This window comes from Argiope bruennichi, chromosome 5 (assembly GCF_947563725.1).
Source record: "Argiope bruennichi chromosome 5, qqArgBrue1.1, whole genome shotgun sequence".
Classification (NCBI taxonomy): Eukaryota; Metazoa; Arthropoda; class Arachnida; order Araneae; family Araneidae; genus Argiope; species Argiope bruennichi.
In genome coordinates, this window is record NC_079155.1 from 130,725,645 (window position 1) to 130,745,129 (window position 19,485).

A 19,485-nucleotide genomic window follows, 5' to 3' on the forward strand; every position below is an offset into this window, starting at 1 on the left:
TTAGAAATTTTCAATATAATTTTCTCTATAGAGAGTAGTTCTGTACTTTACATCAATACAGAACTTCAATGGCTCAGTGGCAATGCCTCACTATCACAAATTGAAATTAAGAATAAATTTTTAAATTAAAATAAGTGTGGACGATTCCAGCGCTAAAATATTTTTGATTGTATTGTAACGAACGAAAATTAAATTTCTACAACATTAAATGTCGCAGATTTTTATTCAGAAATTCCGTTTTCCTAATGTATAACTAAGAAATCTCCCAACTAATAAGAATGAAGTGGTTGATTTATTCATCTACCTGTTATTCTCGCGTTTAATGAACAACAATTAACAATTCGTGTTTAATGAAAAAAATATTGGAGACAGAAAATATCACTTGAACAAAAAGTAATTATTTTGTATTCAGAAAATTAATTTCGACTTCTGCATTCATGAGTATTTCATCTGCATATGTTTTGAAACATTATTTTTCCAGAACAGTGGAAGATTTTTTAAAAAATGAAATTATTAAATAAATTCTTCAAAAAAAAATGTTTTATGAAAATGAAACGATTAACTCCATTCAAGCCAACATAAAAATTTGAAAAGCATTCTCATTATTATTAACTTTTTTTTACAGCGGTTTACTACGAATTTCGAACTCTTGAGATCGCTGGATAAAATGTGATAAGAAAGAAAATATTAAAATTATAATATTCGAGATATTTGTATTAAGGTAAAAAATATTCCAATCGATTGCTGAATTTCAAATTTTTTTGCCTACGTGTTTCGCATTTTTTTTTTTTTTTTTTTTTTGTATCAAATGGAAATTTATTTTAGTTTGCATGTGTTATTGTGGATAATATAACTTCTTAAGTAACATTTTTTTTCTAGATTTAGAAAAGGACACACAGAAAAAAAAAATTCCAGGTCCTGAAACCTGAATAATTTTGCTTTTTAATCATTTTTTTTATATCAAGTTTTAATTTTATTTTAAGTATAATGCTATAAATATGATCATCTCTGAATTTTTTCAAAATTTCATCTGCGAAGCTCTATCTTAAAGAAATATAATTAATCCGGTAATTTCTTTCTGTGTGATAAATTACTTTTAAAAAATTCAGAAGGTAATATTCTTCCTAGTAGGAACTAATAATATTTTCTCCAATTTAAATAAATCCAAATATCTAAATGAAATTCAAGTATTAACAATAAAAATATATACACATTTTTAAATTCATGCTCGAATTTTAATAAGGTTCCAATCGAGTAATAATTCTAATATCATGATTGTACTTTATAGCTATTTTTATTCCATCAGGGCGCAACACTGTGTATTAAAATGAATCGAAAATATTCTACCATCTGATTTCCTGTTACTCTATGTCAAAAGTATCAAACTCAAGGGCTAATACGAGTCAAATAAATAAAATCTAATTTTATGTGGACCACAAAAAAATTATTTTTATACATATGTAAATTTATTTAAACACACCGTAAAAAAATTACAAAGACAACAAGTAAAATTCATGTTATCTTCCTGATTCTTGTCATCTCTACTCTGCTACCAAATTTCTGATTTCGAAGGATATCTTGTCCTCTAAGATTAATTTTAAAACTTAGAGGCAAAATTCTGCAATAAAATAAAAATAATTATTTGCTCTGATGGGAACTGATTGCGCACTTGGAAATCATTTCACATACTAACTTTCTGTAACCCTCATTAACAAATATTTGTAAAATTCAGACATCTGACATTCATTGAATTATCTTCATATCTAACAGCATTCTCTGTTTGCAAATGGTGATGCACTCATTCATATTTATAAAGAAAATCGAAAAAAAAAAAAAGAAGAAAAAAAAATACTGCCCTTAGAAGCTTTTTTTTTTTTTTTTCCCCCAAGGACTATTTGAACCATGTTTGAAATTCATTTTAAAGGTTTGAAATTGTTCATTGTCGAGAAAATGTGATTCGTTAATCATAATTAATTTTAATTAAGGATTTTAAAAATGAAATTGCGCTATATTTAATTTAAAAAAATTATTATTTTTTCTAATGTTTGTAGAACTGCCAAGATATTCTTTGTCAGCCGCAGCAACCCGGGGGCCGCGAGTTTATACTCTTGTTCTATCTCTAATTTAGATGAAGATAAGTCAGTGTAGGACAATAGTAATAGTGCGGTCTTGAATGGAGGAGGGGGAAAGCGAAGAGAATGGAATGGGCGATGGGAAGGTTAAGCTAGAAATCACTTCAAAATAAAGTATTTTTTGCCTTTAAATTGAATATTAATTTTATCTCTAAATCACGGTTAGAAAATGTCAGTAAAAAAACAACTATTCTTTTGCTATTATTAGTTTATATTTTACTTTTGAATGAGCATTAACGACATAATGAGTATTGTAGCTCAAAACGTGAGTATAATGAAAACGATGATTTGTTTAATTTCAAATTATACTAAAAAAATATTTTCCAAGGAAAAATCATGAATACAGCGTAGCTCTGATGAGTTGGAAGCTCACCTTCTATTTCGGTTAGACGGATGCATTTTCTGGGAGAGACTTAGAGCAAACACAATAGGATTATGATAAATACGACTGCAGTGAACTCGTGCACTTTTTCCTTCTTTTCTACACAATGTTGTTAGCGATTCTGTTGTTATGAAGGAGAGATTTACTGCCAAGTACTTATAAGAACACCTAATCTCGTTAAGATTCGTTTTAGAACACAAGAAAACGAAAAAGCATAAAGTTCCAAAAATGAACAACAGGCATAGATAGTAATTCTAATTTAAACATAATTCATCACTTTAATCTTAGTTATGATTCATATTAATTATAAATTGCGAGTGGTATAAGACTGCAAAAGAAACTAAGAATTTTTATAAACACCCGAATGCCAATTTAATTAAAGCTTCTAAAAAGAACATTTGTAAGGCAAAAACAAAGCAGTTTTATAGCTTGTTTTGCATCTTTCGTTTTTCCATGTTTTGAAATATAGATATGATCGAAATTTGTCATTTTTCCCTTTTTCTTTCCATGTTCTGAAAAGGAATACTGATTTTCATACATTGGCGAGTTTCTAACCAATCTATACATAAAAATGCACTCTCTTTAATGTGATGATTTGTTTCTTGTTCTGTATTTCACCGAAAGTAAATGCATTTCAGATTGGGGAAAAACAGAATACTCAGATTGGTAGTGTTGTAAATTCTTTTAATGTTCTAATTGAATTTGTGAAGTTCTGTTGGTTTTTAGTCCCTCTCACTACCTCTTTGTGTAGCTCTGGAACGAGTTGTTAATTTGGGAACTCAAATTGAGTTAATAAATTATCTAGAGATAACGACAAAAGAATTCGCTCGTTCCGTAAGGCACAAAATTTGTAAAATTCTCATTTCAACAGTATCTGATGAATCTCTTAACTGAAAAGGACATGTTAAATATGCAATGGAATATAAATGTTACGTTTTGTTTTCCTTTTAATTCAGAATTATTCTCCTTTTAATTTAAATGAAAAGCAAGAGATTGTGAAAAGGGTATCATTTGGATCTCAATCCAAGCATGCTTATTTTACTTTTTTGTATACGAAGTATAAAAGGAGAAAGTATTATAATCGTCAAAAAATTCGAACTCGAGATTTTCATGATTTTTCGACTTTCAAAGTTCTCTGAAACCGAAAAACATATTTATAGAATTCGGTCTGCTTGTCTGTGAATAAGACAACTCAAATAACTTTGAACTAGATTAATGAAATTTGGTATGTGTTCTTTACAACAAATTGGTAGATTTCTATCAAATTTAGAACGAAACCTATTCAAAAGAATTCAGAGAGTGAATTATATGTAGATGAATGAATAGGCTGTTATAGGCTAATATAGGCTGTTGCAATACTTTTTAGTTGACCACTTCATAAATGAGGAAGTAAAAATAGAAAGAGTTTTGTTTCTTATCAATAATCGTATTACAAAGGTGATATTTTCTTTCGAAAGCAAGATAGAAAAGATACAGTCTATACAAATTATAGTCTGAATAAGATTAATTCACATAATTCAGTCATACTGAAAACATGCATCTGTAAACATATTGTCTTGAGCCGCCCTGCGGAATCGTTTCCCTCCTAGAAATTGCGCAATAAATTTCAAAATTAGATTTATGTTGAGTATTTCGGTATGTCACGAGAAGAAGAATCAACTCCATTAAGAATACATTAAAATATCAAATGCAATTAATTAAAATGAGATCAAAAAATTGAAAACAAATATGATTTTCACAAAGCATATAATTTATAGTTAAATGAGATGTTAAAATATAAATTTGTTAAGTTCATATGTGATCTTTTATACAGTCCTTCAACAGTCAACTTGGAATATTTGTGAAAATATACTATCTCAAATTTTGAACATCTCTTACTTAATAGAACTAAACTTTTCCTCAGCTGTTTTTATTCATTACTTCTTTCGGGTGATACAAATGTTGTGGCAACTCATCAGCTGAGAAATTAGCAGTGCTGCCAAAATATTTATCAACAGATTACAATTAAAAAGAAAAGTCCCTTTGCCGATAAGTAGACAAAAGATTTTTAATTTCAAATCAGCATATAATGTTTTTAGGTTTTTATCATTTTTTTTTAATCGTCCAGCTTTCAATTTCAAAAAGTCAACGACGAGCAACAAATTTTTTGAGTAGAATAATAAGGAAATTCTATTAAAAGAAAGAAAAATGCGACAAAAAGTAACATTAGGAAGTGCTGCAACTCTGCAGCCCTCATGGAAAAACGATCATTGTTACAGATGCTGCTGTTTTCCCTTTGTTTAGAGTATCGGTATAGAGGAATGCAGACTTTAGTGATATTGAAATTGTACCACTAAAGTATTAAAATATTTCTTCCTTTACAATATTAATATTTTTCTTTCCTCATTGTACGAATAGTTTGATTCTTTTATTTCATGGTATCACTCCATGGGTGATTATCTGTATTGGAAGTCAAGAATGCATAACACAGCGGAAAATTTAGAAGGTCGACAGATTTTATATTTCAGTTACTTTAAAAATAACAAAGCGCTTTCTTCCTTTAAAAAGAAAGAAAAAAAAATGTAGTTTTCAATGCATTTCATATACCCTTTCCTCTTGTAATATAGGCATTAGTATGCTAGTATTAAACCAGAAATTGAGGCATAAAACCATAATTGAATCCTTCTCAAAATAATATAATTTAAGGCATATAATTTAAATCATTATTTAAAGAAATCAATTAATTTTGCACTATTTTTTTTAGATTAAAATATTTTCTTTTCTGAAATTACATTTTTGCGTACCAACTATAAGGATATATGGGGGGAAAAACAATGAATCATATGCCAAAAGCAAAATTAATATCAAAATATGTCACAGTGGAGTCTCTTGTATTGTTATTCCTTAATTCAATCATTTACCACTGCACTTTTCTTTTTGCACTGAAACTTCACAACTAACATTAGAATGGAAGATGGTTGGCTTTTCAAGGATAAAAACACGTGGAAATTGTGACTGAAAACCTTTTAAAGGGTAACTAGAATGTTATTTCTGACGTGTACTTGACGGTACTAGTGACTTCGACTTAAGATTATTGATTGACATTAAATTGTCTTTCTTTCTTTCTTTTTTTTTTCTTTTTTTAATTTTTACCTCTAAAGTCATCTTACAATTGCAGTTTTGCCATCTGGATTTCTACGATGAATGGCAGTTTAAGTATGAGCAAAATAAGCCAATGCTGTTGCTTTCAGTTAAATAATCTCTATATTAATTTTTATAAAGATAATTGATTTAGATGAATAGAATTAATTTTTATGCGCTGTCAGCTTGAATGATCACTGACTATAATTCAAAAACTAATAAATTGAATTTTTTAAATCCCCATTCAAGATTTCATAAATAATAACAACAGACTGAGAAAATCTTTTAATTTTTCTCTCTCTCTCTCTCTCTTTTTTTTTTTTTTTTACTGAGACTTTTTCAAGAGAATCCGAAAAGATTATATTGCTTAAGCATGCGAGAAAGACGAGGGAAGAATGCTCCTTTTGATTATGATTTTTCTTCTAAGAATATTGCACGAGCCCTTCTATTTCACATGCTCTGCATCTGCACTTAAAAAAAAAAATGTATCAATATTTTTCCATGCGGCTCCACCTAGGGTTATAATTTGGTGTTTAAGAAATACCTTCTTAATACTGTCGATCGTTTCAAAAATTACCTGATTATTGATATAATAAATATAATCAATTTCAGTTTTTCTAATATAGAAATAACATATTGTGTTCAGATCCTTTATGATATACTTTAAATATATTTTATTTTTAATTCGTGAAGACTATGCACTTTGCGTTCAAAGAATTCTGTTAATACTTATTTAAATTTATAATAAGTCCCACCCACTAGATCGAAAATTTTCATAAAGCCTCTAATTCCCTTTTCAAACACCAAATTTCTTTGTTCCTTTAAAGCGTCCTTTCACTGCAAAACCCTCATTCATCCCGTATTCAAATACGATAGATCCTCAGGTGTATAGATTATCGATGACAAACTTGGCGCCTTTTGGCGACACTTTAAGGTTGCCCTGTCCTTATTATTTGTTGATCCTCTATCCGATCCTCCGAAGGCTTTGCGAGAGGAGATGGTGTGATGGAACCCATCTGTCAAAGAGAGACGACGTTTCATCGCGATCTTAAGATGTAAAATTGCAAAAGCCTAACTATTCCAACGTGACCGCTCTTATTGCGGTCAGTTTTGGCGGGAAAAGATATGACGGCCAACAACGCTAAATTGGATCAGAGAGAAACGCCGCCGCAGAATAATGCGGCTCTACAGCAGCCGCAGGAGTCTTTGGTAGGTCCTGTGTTGTTTACAAGATCGAATAGTCGATCTCTATGGGGATAGGAAAATACAGTTGCATATGTTAATAAAGGGGACACTTATTTGTTATTTGCGATGATCATATGAATATTATAGACGCGGTAAATTACCATGGATTTAAAAATTTCATTTTGTAATTTCTTAAGGGAAAAACTCTAAAAATTTTGATTTTAATACTATCTTCTGTTTTTAATGTATTGTCAAGATTATTTCCGCATTTTGATAGATGGGATCTCTTGTTCTGTTCCCCATTTTGAGAATTTTAAAAAATGCATTTATTATTTGCTGGATGGGCATATTTTTACCAAAGGAAAAATTGGAAATATTATCTTTTTTTTATGTTGTTTCAAATGTTATTTTTACAAAAATGTAAATATGTAATTTATCTCTTCAAGCAAATTCAAATTTTAATGATATTTTCTGAAAAGAAGAAACTAATATAATATTAAGATAATTATTTTGTGACAGCACTTTAATTTTACCATTGATACAAAATGTTGAGATATAAATATTGTAAAAAAAAATATATTATATAAATCTTAATCTTCTTTTCCTTGAAACACTTGAATCTAGGTAGAGATTTCAGTAAATTTTTATTTTGGTGAATATTTATTTTATTTGAATTTGAAAAAATTCATTATTTATAAGTAAAGAAATTTTATTATTTAAATATTTTTAAGCACTTCTATAATAGACTATATTTAATATAATATAAAATCTCCTTTTTAACTAAGTAACATTTAATACAATTAGAAGATATAATTATTAGATTCAGAAGTTGTTTTAGACTTTTAAAATTTTATTGTAATATCTGAAGAAATACTTGAAGGAAACCTTGCTTTAAGTATTGTATAACTTTTAATTTAAAAGCTAAAAAAAAAAAAAAGATGTGATTTTAATTTTATTTAATTTGTATTCACATTTTTCTGAATTTCTATATTTTTCTGGTATGACTCTTTTTGTCATATAGTTGTTTATTTTTCATGCAATATGCTTGCCTTCAATTTAAACAAAATAAAAAAAAAGCATTTTCTTCTATCAAACTATTCAAGTATGAATAAAGATATAACAATGAATTATTTGAAACCAAATTAATCATTAAAGCATCTTAAAAATATTTGTATATTATCATAAGCTTTTTTTGTCAAATTTTTCAAGAAATGAGGATTTAGATATGGCATACTTTAAATTTTGCAAATTTTTTTAACTGAAATAGAGCATCATTGCATTGCTATTTTAACTGTGTTTAACAATATTTTGGGAAACACTTAACTATATTTTATCCTGCTGAATTATGCTTTGACAAATTATGCTTCATTTTTTTATATTCTTTTTGCTATTCTTGAAATATATTCCTTTTATTAAATACTAAAATCAGATAACTAATTAATATATTGATTACTTGCACTTTAATCTTGTAATATAATTTTTCTTCTATTTTTGCATTGTCTTTTTTTGTTGTTGTTGTTGAAATCTTCCATTTTTAATTATTTAATTTTATTTTACATTTTTCTTAACAATTTTAAATGGTTTCTTTGGCTATTTTTTGCTTGTAATGGCATTTATTTAATTGTTGCTTTCTTACAAACAATTTGCTTGTCATTTTCTAATTTAGATATATATTCGTTTTAATTTTAAGTATTTTTGTAGTTGAAATTGTATGTTATTGTTTAAATGTTGCACTGACTATTAATTTATATTTTTAAAATAAAACCTTTAATTAAATATTTATAAAATTGCAATTAACATTATTTTATTAGGGTTTAATACTTTTATTATTGAAAACATGGCCAATATTTATTTCTGATTATTTAAATTTCAGGAACTTGCAGCTTCTGGTCCTGATCAAAAAAACTGGCGGGGCATTGGAATAGCTCTTTTAGTCATAGTAGTAGTATGTGCTCTTATAGTTGCAGCTATAGTGCTTCTTACCCCAGGTATTATAGAAATTCTTTTTAAAATATTTCTTGACAATTATGATTTTAACAGAAAAATCTAACATATTTTAAAATTCTAAAAGAAAATTAATGAAATGTTATATTATGATATATTATTTTTAAAAATATCTTACTTTTTTATAATGCAGGAAACTGTTTTTATATTTATCCATGTTATAATTGAATATAAAATACAGGATTCAATGTTAGTTTGAATTTTAAGATTATTAAGTAAGTCAGTAATTATTGAAAGAATCATTTTACAAGGATTTTTAAACTATGAATTATAAGGATGCTTCATCAGAAATTAATGTAAATTGTAATTTTGAACTTATTGAGCTAAGAAATAAAAAAATTATAATAGTGAGAAAAATACTGCTAAGTTTAGCCATAATAAGAATAATAAATAAACTGTATTTATAAACAGATGAAGATTATAAAAGGTAAAAACTGTAGCAATTTCTAAAAAAATTGTTTAAAATTAACTTTTATAGCAGGAGTATTTTATGAAATGCTATGGTTTAAAGTGTCTATATCAGCTTCAATCAATATTCTTTTGTATTTTTAAAGTTGTGTAATTGAAAGACACTGAATGACATTCTATCTTTTATTGCATTTCTTTTATATTAAAAATGCTCAAAGATTGATATCTGAAGTGACTGATAACATCTTCGACTTCAAAAAAGAAAAGCGAAAACTGAAGTTAAATTTAAATTATTTATATTTTATAAAAGATATATTTAAAATAATTTTAATCTTTTTGTTAACTTATTTTGAGTTAAATTGTTTATTTTGTTGTTTAAATTTAGAAATATCTTCTAATCATAATCTTTCTGAAAATATATTTGAGTTTTATTCATTTAGCATTATAGTTTAATTAGTTACTGAGTAGGATTGTGAATAAAGAAGCATCTGAAACTTTAGGAAATAAAAAAATTTTTCATCAAACATCATTAGTTATTTTGCAATTTTTTTTATGTATTTGTTGTAATAAAAACAACAACGACAACAAAACATAATGTAGTGTTTTTTAATTCTGAATTTTTTTCTTATTTTTATTACAATTGTCAAATATATATAAAAAGTTTAATAATAAGAAAAAAAGATGATTACTCCATGCAAATATTGATTTTTGTGATATCTATATGATTTTATCTTCTTTTTTTTCAGGTGACAAAGGTTCAAATGTCAATAAAAGCAGAATATCTTTAGAAGAAGTAGTCAAGGGTCAATTTAGCTATAGAAGATTTAATGGTACTTGGATATCAGGTAAATTAAGGTTTTTGTTTATAATTCTATTACTGTTCAGTATTTTAAATTATTTAGTAATATCTTTTGCATTTTGTATAGGAATTCTGTTTTAAAATGTTCACTATATGCATTTAATATTTTTTAGTTTAATTTTAACAGTATTGTATATTTTATCCTTTTTTTTTTAAATTTGAGAATAAAATTTTAGCAGTTTGTCTTATTTTGTGTGGTTATAATCTGTGAATATAAAATAATATTTAATTATAATAGTAGATACAATATAAAAAAAAAAAATTTTTTTTTAAAAAAAAACCTTCTTTTTAAATTGCTTTTCTTTCATTTCATTTTTTTTTTTTTTTGGTAGATCATGAGTTTGTTTTTCAAGATGCTTATGGTGCTATTGGTATTTACGATGCTACAAATAACTCTGAACAAGTTATTATGTCTAATACGACATTTGTAAGTATATTTATTGCATGCAAATCTTTTCATTTAATCATTTGATTTTTTTGGGGCTTAATTAAATTGTTAAAATAATAACTTTCTTCAGACATATTTATAACATAGCTATAAAAATATAACCATATTAAAAGTATTCTTCATTTTCAAATGTTATTTTAGAATGAACTTCTTGTTTTATGTATATTATAACGATATTCTTCTTATAGTATTAAGAAGAATACAAATATTTGCTAGATACTAATCTGTGTATTTAATTGCACATTAATAATATTACTCAGAATTATATATAAATTCTATGTGATATAAATGTTTTTTATGAAGACAGTTTTCATAAAAGGATTATGAAGGATTTCCAGAGCAACCCCTCCCTTTTTTCATTTGAGGTATTTGGAATCAGCAAACAATCTAAGAACTAATTTATTCATTGTGTAAACTTGTTATGTAATGGATTATTTATTAATTTGCTTAAAATTATGAATATATGTATTAAAAATGATTGTATAAGTAATTTGTATACCTATTGCTATCTTTATTTAAACTACTTTATTTCTTAAATTGTCTTTTTTAATTTTAATTAAAAGTATATTAATTAATTATTTTTTATTTCAGCATCACAAGCATAGGGTAAATACTTATTTTTACAATTTATTAAAAAAAATATGAATGACTAATGGGAAGCAACATGTTTATTTTGTGTTTTTATGTAGTTGTTAAGACCTTATATATACTTTTTACTATCTTCTTTTATTAACTTTTTTTAGAGACAGTATAGCATATCTCAGTACTCACTCTCAGCTGACAGACAGTACCTTCTTTTATCTCATAAATATGAAAGGGTAAGCATCATTTCAATATTGAATAAAATGCTAAAAGTATTTTAGCTTAAAATACTCTTTCAATATTTACAATGCTATAGTAATCCTATATTATTTGGCAGATTTTTAGACATACATACAAAGCAGCTTTCCTGTTATATAACATCACTAATGAGTAAGTACAATTTTGTTGAATAAAAGAATAATTTCCTTTTTTAATATTAGATATGGCCATATTACTTTAAAAATTTTGAATTAATTTTAAGTTTTTGTAATTTTTTTTTCCAGTTATTTAGCTCCTCTTTTCCCTAAAACTCCAGAGTTAATCTTGCAGTATGCTGCTTGGGGACCAACTGGTAATCAACTAGTAAGTAGCATTTACTAGTTTTTTTTTAATATAAAAAGTGATTAAAAATAATTAGCTTATTTGAAAACTAATCAAAGAATGGTATGAAATCTCTGAAAGGTATTTACTTTTAGATAACAAGTAATCAAAATTCAAAATCTCCTCTTAAAAGGATTTTAGTTGAAAAACTGAAACCTCTTTTTAAGTCATTAAATAATAAAATCGACTATCTGATAACTGCTTATGGGATTGTCTGTTCTTGTTTCTTTTATTAGTTATAAGCTTGTCCATGACAGTATTGTGATAATTAAAAAGGAATTAATGCTATTTACTGAACAATTAGAGATCTAACATATTTATACCACATTGAAAGGATGTTCTTAATGGCATAGTAGTACAACATATATACCAATCTGGCCACAAAAGTAAATAAATAAATAAAAATTGTACAGCATTTTTGCCATCTGTGAGCGAATGGTTATAAAGTTTTACTTCATATGATTTTTTAAACTATGAATGCCCTGCTTGTTTAAACTTTAATTACCTAATTATTGAATCTTTATATTGTCTATCAATTAGCATCTATATTAGATGGAGATATAGAGACAAGGTTTTAATTTCATTTACTGATAAGATTAGCAATGACTAGAAATGCTTTTGGAAGTATTTTGGGATCATTGTTTTATACCAGGATTTTTAAGTTCATCTGATGTGGATAACAGAAAGAAAAGAAAACGTGCAGCACTAATTCTTACACTTCTCACACAATTCATCTTCAGTCTTACATTTTATATGGCAATAAAATGAGTAATAGGTTTTAATTTCATCTTGCCACACTTCACTGCTCATAATCAATAGTCTTGTTGCCAGCTAACAAAATCATATACAACAAAATTTTAAATATTTAAAAGTTTTCACTATACATAATTATTAATCTACCTTAAGTTAAATTACATTACTTCTCAAACTACACACATAAAAATTAAAATTGTTTGCAGATTTTAAATGTTGGGAGATTTTAATGGTTAAAGAATTTCCTTGGAAATTACAAATTTCCATCTGAATCATATAAAATTGGTGGGAAATTGAGATATAGAATGGTTTTGATTTTAAAATATACATTAATATACATTACATATTAATATACATTTTATATTTCAAGGAAGTTGAGACATATGAATTTTTCAAATATTTATACACCAAGCTATGAAATGTTCTTAAATTTGCATGGGAAATTATTTCTGTGTTTGAAAATACTTATCAGTACAAGCAATTATTTATACTTAGGAGAAGAAACAAATCTTTCAGTTGAGAGTTATTTGGATATAAAACAGTTATAATAGCTAATAAATTTTCTTCGAAATAGTAAAACTTAATACAGAAACGATACCAAAAATGTCTGGGGGAAAAATAATTTTTTATGTTATTATTTTTTTGAAATAAGTCTATATTTCTATAATAAAATCAAAGGTTTTATTTAACTGATTAATTACATCCATCATAATCTTTTGGTGCAGCTTTATATACTTACAACTTTAATTTATACATTAGATTTAAAAAAAAAAAGAATACCCAAAAACAATTGATACCATTCAATTTTTCCCTAACATTTTGAAGCTATTTCTTTAAGTGTAGTTTTTCATTTTTACTTAGTTTATGCATTTAAAATCAATGTTCATGAATTAAGAAATAAAGAAATCTGAATTTAAGCATTAGTAATTTTTATTGTATGTATGGGATAACTCGCATTTCCATTCTTCTCTTTCTGAAGGTTATTCAACTAATAGAATGATCAGTGCAATACATATAGTACATCTGATTGCTTGGTATATAATATTAGTTTATTTACTTATTATATTAATTTATTTCTGATATTTTAGGTTTATGTTCTGGATAATGATGTTTATTACATGTCAGATGTTAATGCTAAACCTCGTCAATTAACTAAAACTGGAATTGATGGCATCATATTTAATGGCATTCCTGATTGGGTTTATGAGGGTAATAAAAATAATTAATATGTTTCTAATAATTTTAGTTTTCTTCTCATATTTGTTTCTGATTTAATTTTAGATGCAATAATTTATGAATGTCTTAAAAATCACAATAGAATGGCTTCACAGTTTTATGTTTTTGATTCTTTATTTTTAAAAAAAATGTTTTTTTTTTCATGCACATCATATTTACCTAAATACTTGCATGCTATCATACATTGCAAATAAATTTCTTATCCAGGTTTTCTTTAACTTATTTAAAAGGCAAGTTTTTTTTATATAATTCTTTTTTTAATGCATTACACACATTAATGCTTTCAAAAGATTATTAATTTATTTTAAGATTGACATTCAATGGAAGAAAATTTTGACTCAGTGGAATATTAAATAAAAAAAGTCATAATTATATTCTTTTATGGATTTATTCATTAGATTAAATAAAAAAAAACAGGTATAGATCTTATTGAAGTTGTATTCATTCCACTCAAACTCAAAACTCTAAAGCAGAAAATTACTTTTATAAATGCTACTGCTATGTACATGTTTGACCTCATGCTTTTCTAGAAGATGTAGATTCCCTCTTATAAGCAAATGTGTATACTTCCATCCTTTTGTATAGTCTTTTGATAAATCATTGTGTCTTTAAAATTTTATGCATCTGTGCTGCAATTTGCTATTATGCTTATTTGACACAATCTCATATAAAGAAAAGCATGATTCAATTCATTCTTAAAATGCTCATTTGTGTCGTTTATCATTGTCTTATTTCTACTAATTATTCAGTAAAGCAAGCATGATTGAAATATTTATTATATATATATTATATATTATTTCTCTATATATAATATTGTTTGATATTATTACATTTTAGAAGAAATTCTAAGCAGCAGTAATGCAATCTGGTGGTCAAAAGATGGAAAGAAACTTAGCTTTGCTAGTTTCAATGACACAGATGTAGACATATTGCAGTATCCTCATTATGGCTCTTATAGTGATGTTAATAATGTGTATCCAGAGCTTATGAGTTTAAGGTATCCAAAGGTAAGTAATAAAATTTCCCCGCTATTTTTTGCTCTCATCATTTTTCTAAATATGTTATATGAAATATCCTTGAATGTCTTATTTTCCCTAAAAAATAAAATTAATTTTTCAAATAACTTTTTCAATTTTTTTTTTTTTTTTTTTGTAATTATTTTCTTTAATTTGGCTACTTTACAAACTTTTTTTCTTTTTAGGCTGGTAAAACTAATCCTAATTTTACCATATGGGTTGCGGATTTAACAGCTACAAAAGACCTTACTAAAGTTCAGCCTCCTAAAGAATATAACAACATGTAAGTTTCTTTGAATTTATTAATTTGAATATAATGTGCAACATGTATTATTCAAATTTATATTTAAAATGCTAATTTAATCTTTGAATAAAAAGTTTAGTAAAAGCAATTAATCCTTAAATTTTCATTTTTATTCAAAATCATGAAATGAGATAAATAATAATGTGCAATGAAAGTTTGGTTCAAATGCATATCATATAAACTGCAATTTATTATTATCTTTCTTAAATAACAAATAGTAAGCAACTCTACTATCTAAATTTTTTTGACTAACATGAAACATGCTTGCTGAAACATTCATTGTCCTATTTCTAACTTCATTCCGATGTATGGTTTTAACAATATCTCTTGTAATTTGAATTTAAAAATTATGAACTGATCTAAATTCTCTTTATGCATTTATATTATATTATCTTATATATATATTTTAAGGGAATTTTATTTTACTGAAGTTCAGTGGGCTGGAAATGATGTATTATCAGTAGTGTGGTTGAAACGAGCTCAGAATTCTTCAATTGTGAGCTTGTGTCATGAAAATGATAGTTGGATGTGTAAAAAGGTAAGCCATTATAATATTCAAACTTTTTAATTCTATCCTAAACAAATAAAATTTGCATTATATTGAAATCTGTCTAATATCAATTAAGACATAAAATGTATTGCTAATATAATAATTGTAATATAATAATAATAATTGTAATTGCTAATTTTTTAAATTTTTTATCTTCATTAGCCTCAATAAATATACAATGCCGTCATTGTAATTTTATTAAATATACTGAATAAGCATTGGCATAACTCCCATTTCGTGATACATAATGAAATGTAACAATTTAGGTTTTTTTTTGTTTTTTTGTTATACTTTTCTTTTACAATAATATTCATCCTCAAAAAGTTTAGTAAAGTCATTGCAATAATAATACTGTAATATTTCTTTCCTTTTAATAATCAATGATTAATATTTTTTAAGATATCAAATTTATTTTGTTAAATGCTACTAAGTATTTGGTCTAAAAACTGATTATTTTTTAAACTTTGTGATTGCTGTATCCTTAATATATATATTTGAAGAATTATCAAGAAGACAGCCATGGACATGGATGGGTTGATCTGTCTACAAAAACAATATTTTCAGCAGATGGTAAAAAGTATTTTCTCAGGTTACCTGGTCCTCCAGAAGGCCAACTTGGACGTTTCAGGCATATTGCTGAAGTTGATGTAAAGGTATGTAAACTATTACATTCTATTATTCAAATTCCCCATTTTATAATATAAAGTATCTGGTATCTTTCAAAATATAAAGTATTCTGGTAATTTTTTTTCAAAATGAAAAGCTGAATATTCTTTTTTATTTAGGAGACTTTTAGACATGGTTATTTACAGTTATTCTGTCTGTTAAAATCACAGATATCTATCCATTCAGCTAATTAAGCTGTAGCTAGGACATTTGAAAATTTATAATATTGATTTTAGTTCAGTTTCAGCTAAATTTTTTTAATTAGGTAGTACTTTTTATTGAATTATGGTTATTGAATTCCTTTTTATGACTTTGGAGGGACATAAAATTACTCTAATCTACATATTTTTCTTCCACCAGACATATTAATGTTTCTTGAAATAACTATTTACTATAACGAAATTAAGAAATGACTAATAGTGAAAATAAGATAAAAATAATTTTATTAAATAACTTTTTTGCATTCAATAATTAATAGAAGATGTAATCTTATAGAATGGGCTTGAAACAAAATATTCGAATAAAATTTCCTTGGCAATTTTTAGCTTAACAATTTCTTATTTAATCTTAAAATAACTTAAACTTCAATTAGCTTAAACAATCTCTTGTATAATATAAAAAATATATTTCAGAAATTCAAAAAAAGATTAACAATTTTTCCCTTCTTCAATTAGACTGGATCAAAAACTTTTCTTACAAGTGGCAAGTTTGATACTGCATATATTTTGGCACATGATGAAAGCAAGCATATTTTGTAAGCTTATTTACTATTCTTTATTAATTGCATTCAACAATATTGCTATACAACTGTTTTGTATCTGAACTCATTTTAAATCTTAATTTTTGAAAATATTCACTGTATAATAAGGACTAATCCAAAGCATATATATAAAAAAATATGAATCTACAATACGACTGTTTATAATTTTTCAACTGTAATGAAATTCCGATTACCAATTTACCGTGTGCTAAATAAATTAAATATTGTCCTATTGTAATTAATAAATCATGACCAATCAGCATTTAATATTTCTCAAAGCAGACTTTTACTTAGTTTTATATTTGTATTCTATTTTATCTCTTAAAAGAGATATGTAAATAAAAATGTTTAGATTTTAAAAAAATAATAATAAGTTGTGTTTTCTTTTAATCTTGGATGAACAGACTGTCATAATTTGTACCTTATGTAAGATAATTTTATAGATTATATCACATTTCCATTGGTTGTCCATTTTTTTTTTTTTTTTTTTAGCTTTCCCCTTTTCTGGTTTTACACCAACTATGTGTTTTTTTATTCATTTTCAATGCAAAATTACAATTATGTTCTGAACTTTAAACTTCACTGCAGTTTATTGTATAAAAGGTTCTTATGCCAGAATAATACCTGCATCTTATCTTATCCCATTGGTTATCCATTCAAAACCCAGAGATAATTTGCATTTCTTTCGTAACTAAAAAAATAATTCTGATATTGAAAATTGATAATACTAAAATAATCTTAAAAATGTAAATATTAATTCTGTATTTTTAAATAACTTTTGTTTACCAATATAAATAGTACAATGGATGCTTAAAATTATATTTTTTATCTGAATCTGTTACTTCGTATGCTTCTAGAAGATGTATTTGAAAACGGAAACATTGACTAAAAGACCTTTAATGTCCATAATTACTGTAATTCCCTTTTATCAATCAAAAGGGCTTTGTATTTATATTCTTTTTAAAAATTGCTTTCTGGCTGAAGGTTGGGTTTTTGTTAGCAATTATTTTTTAAACAAGAATTTAAAAAAGGCATTGAAAATTTGAAGTAAAAAGAATTTATTTAGAAAGTACTTTTATCATTTTGATTTCAATTATTCTCACACTGTGTTGTTCACACATCTAATTGGAATTCTTTTCTTTGGTGCCAATAGAATGGTTAAGATCATTTTAGTTACCATTAGATCAGTTAATAATTGCAGGGCGTCAATGTGTTGTCGCCAAATGGCATAATGTTAAAAGCTAGCTGTGGTTCCCAAAATAAATTTTGCATTACTTTTGATTTTGTCTTTAAAATCGTCTTATCAGAGTTTTAACGTCTGTATCATTTTTTTAACATATCTACATAAGTAATTCTTTAATTTTAGATATTATATCACAACTCTTGAAGGCAAACCAGGTGAGAGACATCTTTTCAGTGTAGCAGACAACAGCCATCCTAAACCAAGGCAAACTACCTGTTTTACTTGTGATATCAGCCCAGAATGTTTGTATAATGATGCCAATTTTAGCCCGAATTTGACATACTATATTCTAGATTGTTTAGGACCTGGAATTCCAAGAGTAGAAATTCGTTTAACTGCGACTAACAAAATTGGTAATCCTGAATTGCTTAAAATTATAGATATTCCTCTTATTTATTTTTAAAATAATTTTTAAAGAAATGCTTTTAAAATCTTTTCAGTTTATTTTGAACTGAAATTTCTTAATTATTCTTTACTTCATTTTCGTGGGAAGTTAAAATGTTAGTTTATTTTCAACAACTAAAAAATATTCATTCCCATAATTTTATCGTATCAATATGTTTAACTACATATTATATTAAATCTAGATGTTATAATTTTAACATCTAGATTTAATAATCAAACCTTTTTTTTTTTTAATCATGTATGATAGTTTTAAATGTTTTCTTTTCTGCCTATAGTGTATAATATGAAGCATCTGCAATTTTATGAAGGTTTAAACTAGAAGACTTTTTAATATTATACCTGTAATGACTGTATTTTCAATAAATTGAATTTTGATTGAATAATTTTTTGGTATGAGTAGTATTATATTCTCTACTTTCTAAATTATTTTTAAATAGACCATGAATGTCTTTGTGATTAAGAGCTTGAAAGCAGTTCTCTGTTCTCCATGTTTATATAATAAATTAGAATAACTATAGAATTACTTTTACAATTGAACATAAAATTGGCTTGTTTTTAAAGGGGGGAATGGGTCTAATTTTTTCTTTCCCCTAAAAAATTATTTAATGTATGCAAAATGCCTATCTTTCAGTTTCTGTTTTGGACGCTAATACGGAACTGCAAGAATTTGTTGAAAGAAAAGCAATGCCTGTAATTAAAAATCTACATGTGCCTATTGATGGAAATTATTGTAAGTATATCATCATATTTTTAGCAATATAAATTTAGGTGTTTTTTTAACATCTTCTTATCAGTCTTCCCTGCATGTAGGTTTCCCTAAGCTTAAATGTGT

The 19,485-nt window shown here is 25.8% G+C and overlaps 1 protein-coding gene across 8 annotated transcripts in view; it reads left to right on the top strand.

Annotated features, from left to right (window-relative positions):
- Positions 1–19,485, top strand: part of LOC129969706 (inactive dipeptidyl peptidase 10-like) — a 203,563-nt gene that overhangs the window by 155,787 nt on the left and 28,291 nt on the right. For 7 of the 8 annotated variants that reach the window (XM_056084395.1, XM_056084399.1, XM_056084397.1 and 4 more), the window contains exons 2-15: positions 8,693–8,807; positions 9,978–10,076; positions 10,423–10,517; positions 11,282–11,356; positions 11,458–11,510; positions 11,624–11,702; positions 13,562–13,682; positions 14,547–14,716; positions 14,911–15,008; positions 15,441–15,567; positions 16,080–16,232; positions 16,920–16,999; positions 18,372–18,601; positions 19,285–19,383. In XM_056084395.1, coding sequence (XP_055940370.1) covers positions 8,693–8,807; positions 9,978–10,076; positions 10,423–10,517; positions 11,282–11,356; positions 11,458–11,510; positions 11,624–11,702; positions 13,562–13,682; positions 14,547–14,716; positions 14,911–15,008; positions 15,441–15,567; positions 16,080–16,232; positions 16,920–16,999; positions 18,372–18,601; positions 19,285–19,383 — 1,594 coding nt within the window. Of the gene's footprint in view, positions 1–6,596; positions 6,844–8,692; positions 8,808–9,977; positions 10,077–10,422; positions 10,518–11,281; positions 11,357–11,457; positions 11,511–11,623; positions 11,703–13,561; positions 13,683–14,546; positions 14,717–14,910; positions 15,009–15,440; positions 15,568–16,079; positions 16,233–16,919; positions 17,000–18,371; positions 18,602–19,284; positions 19,384–19,485 lie in introns of those variants that run through there. The other variant, XM_056084396.1, reaches the window with a different exon arrangement.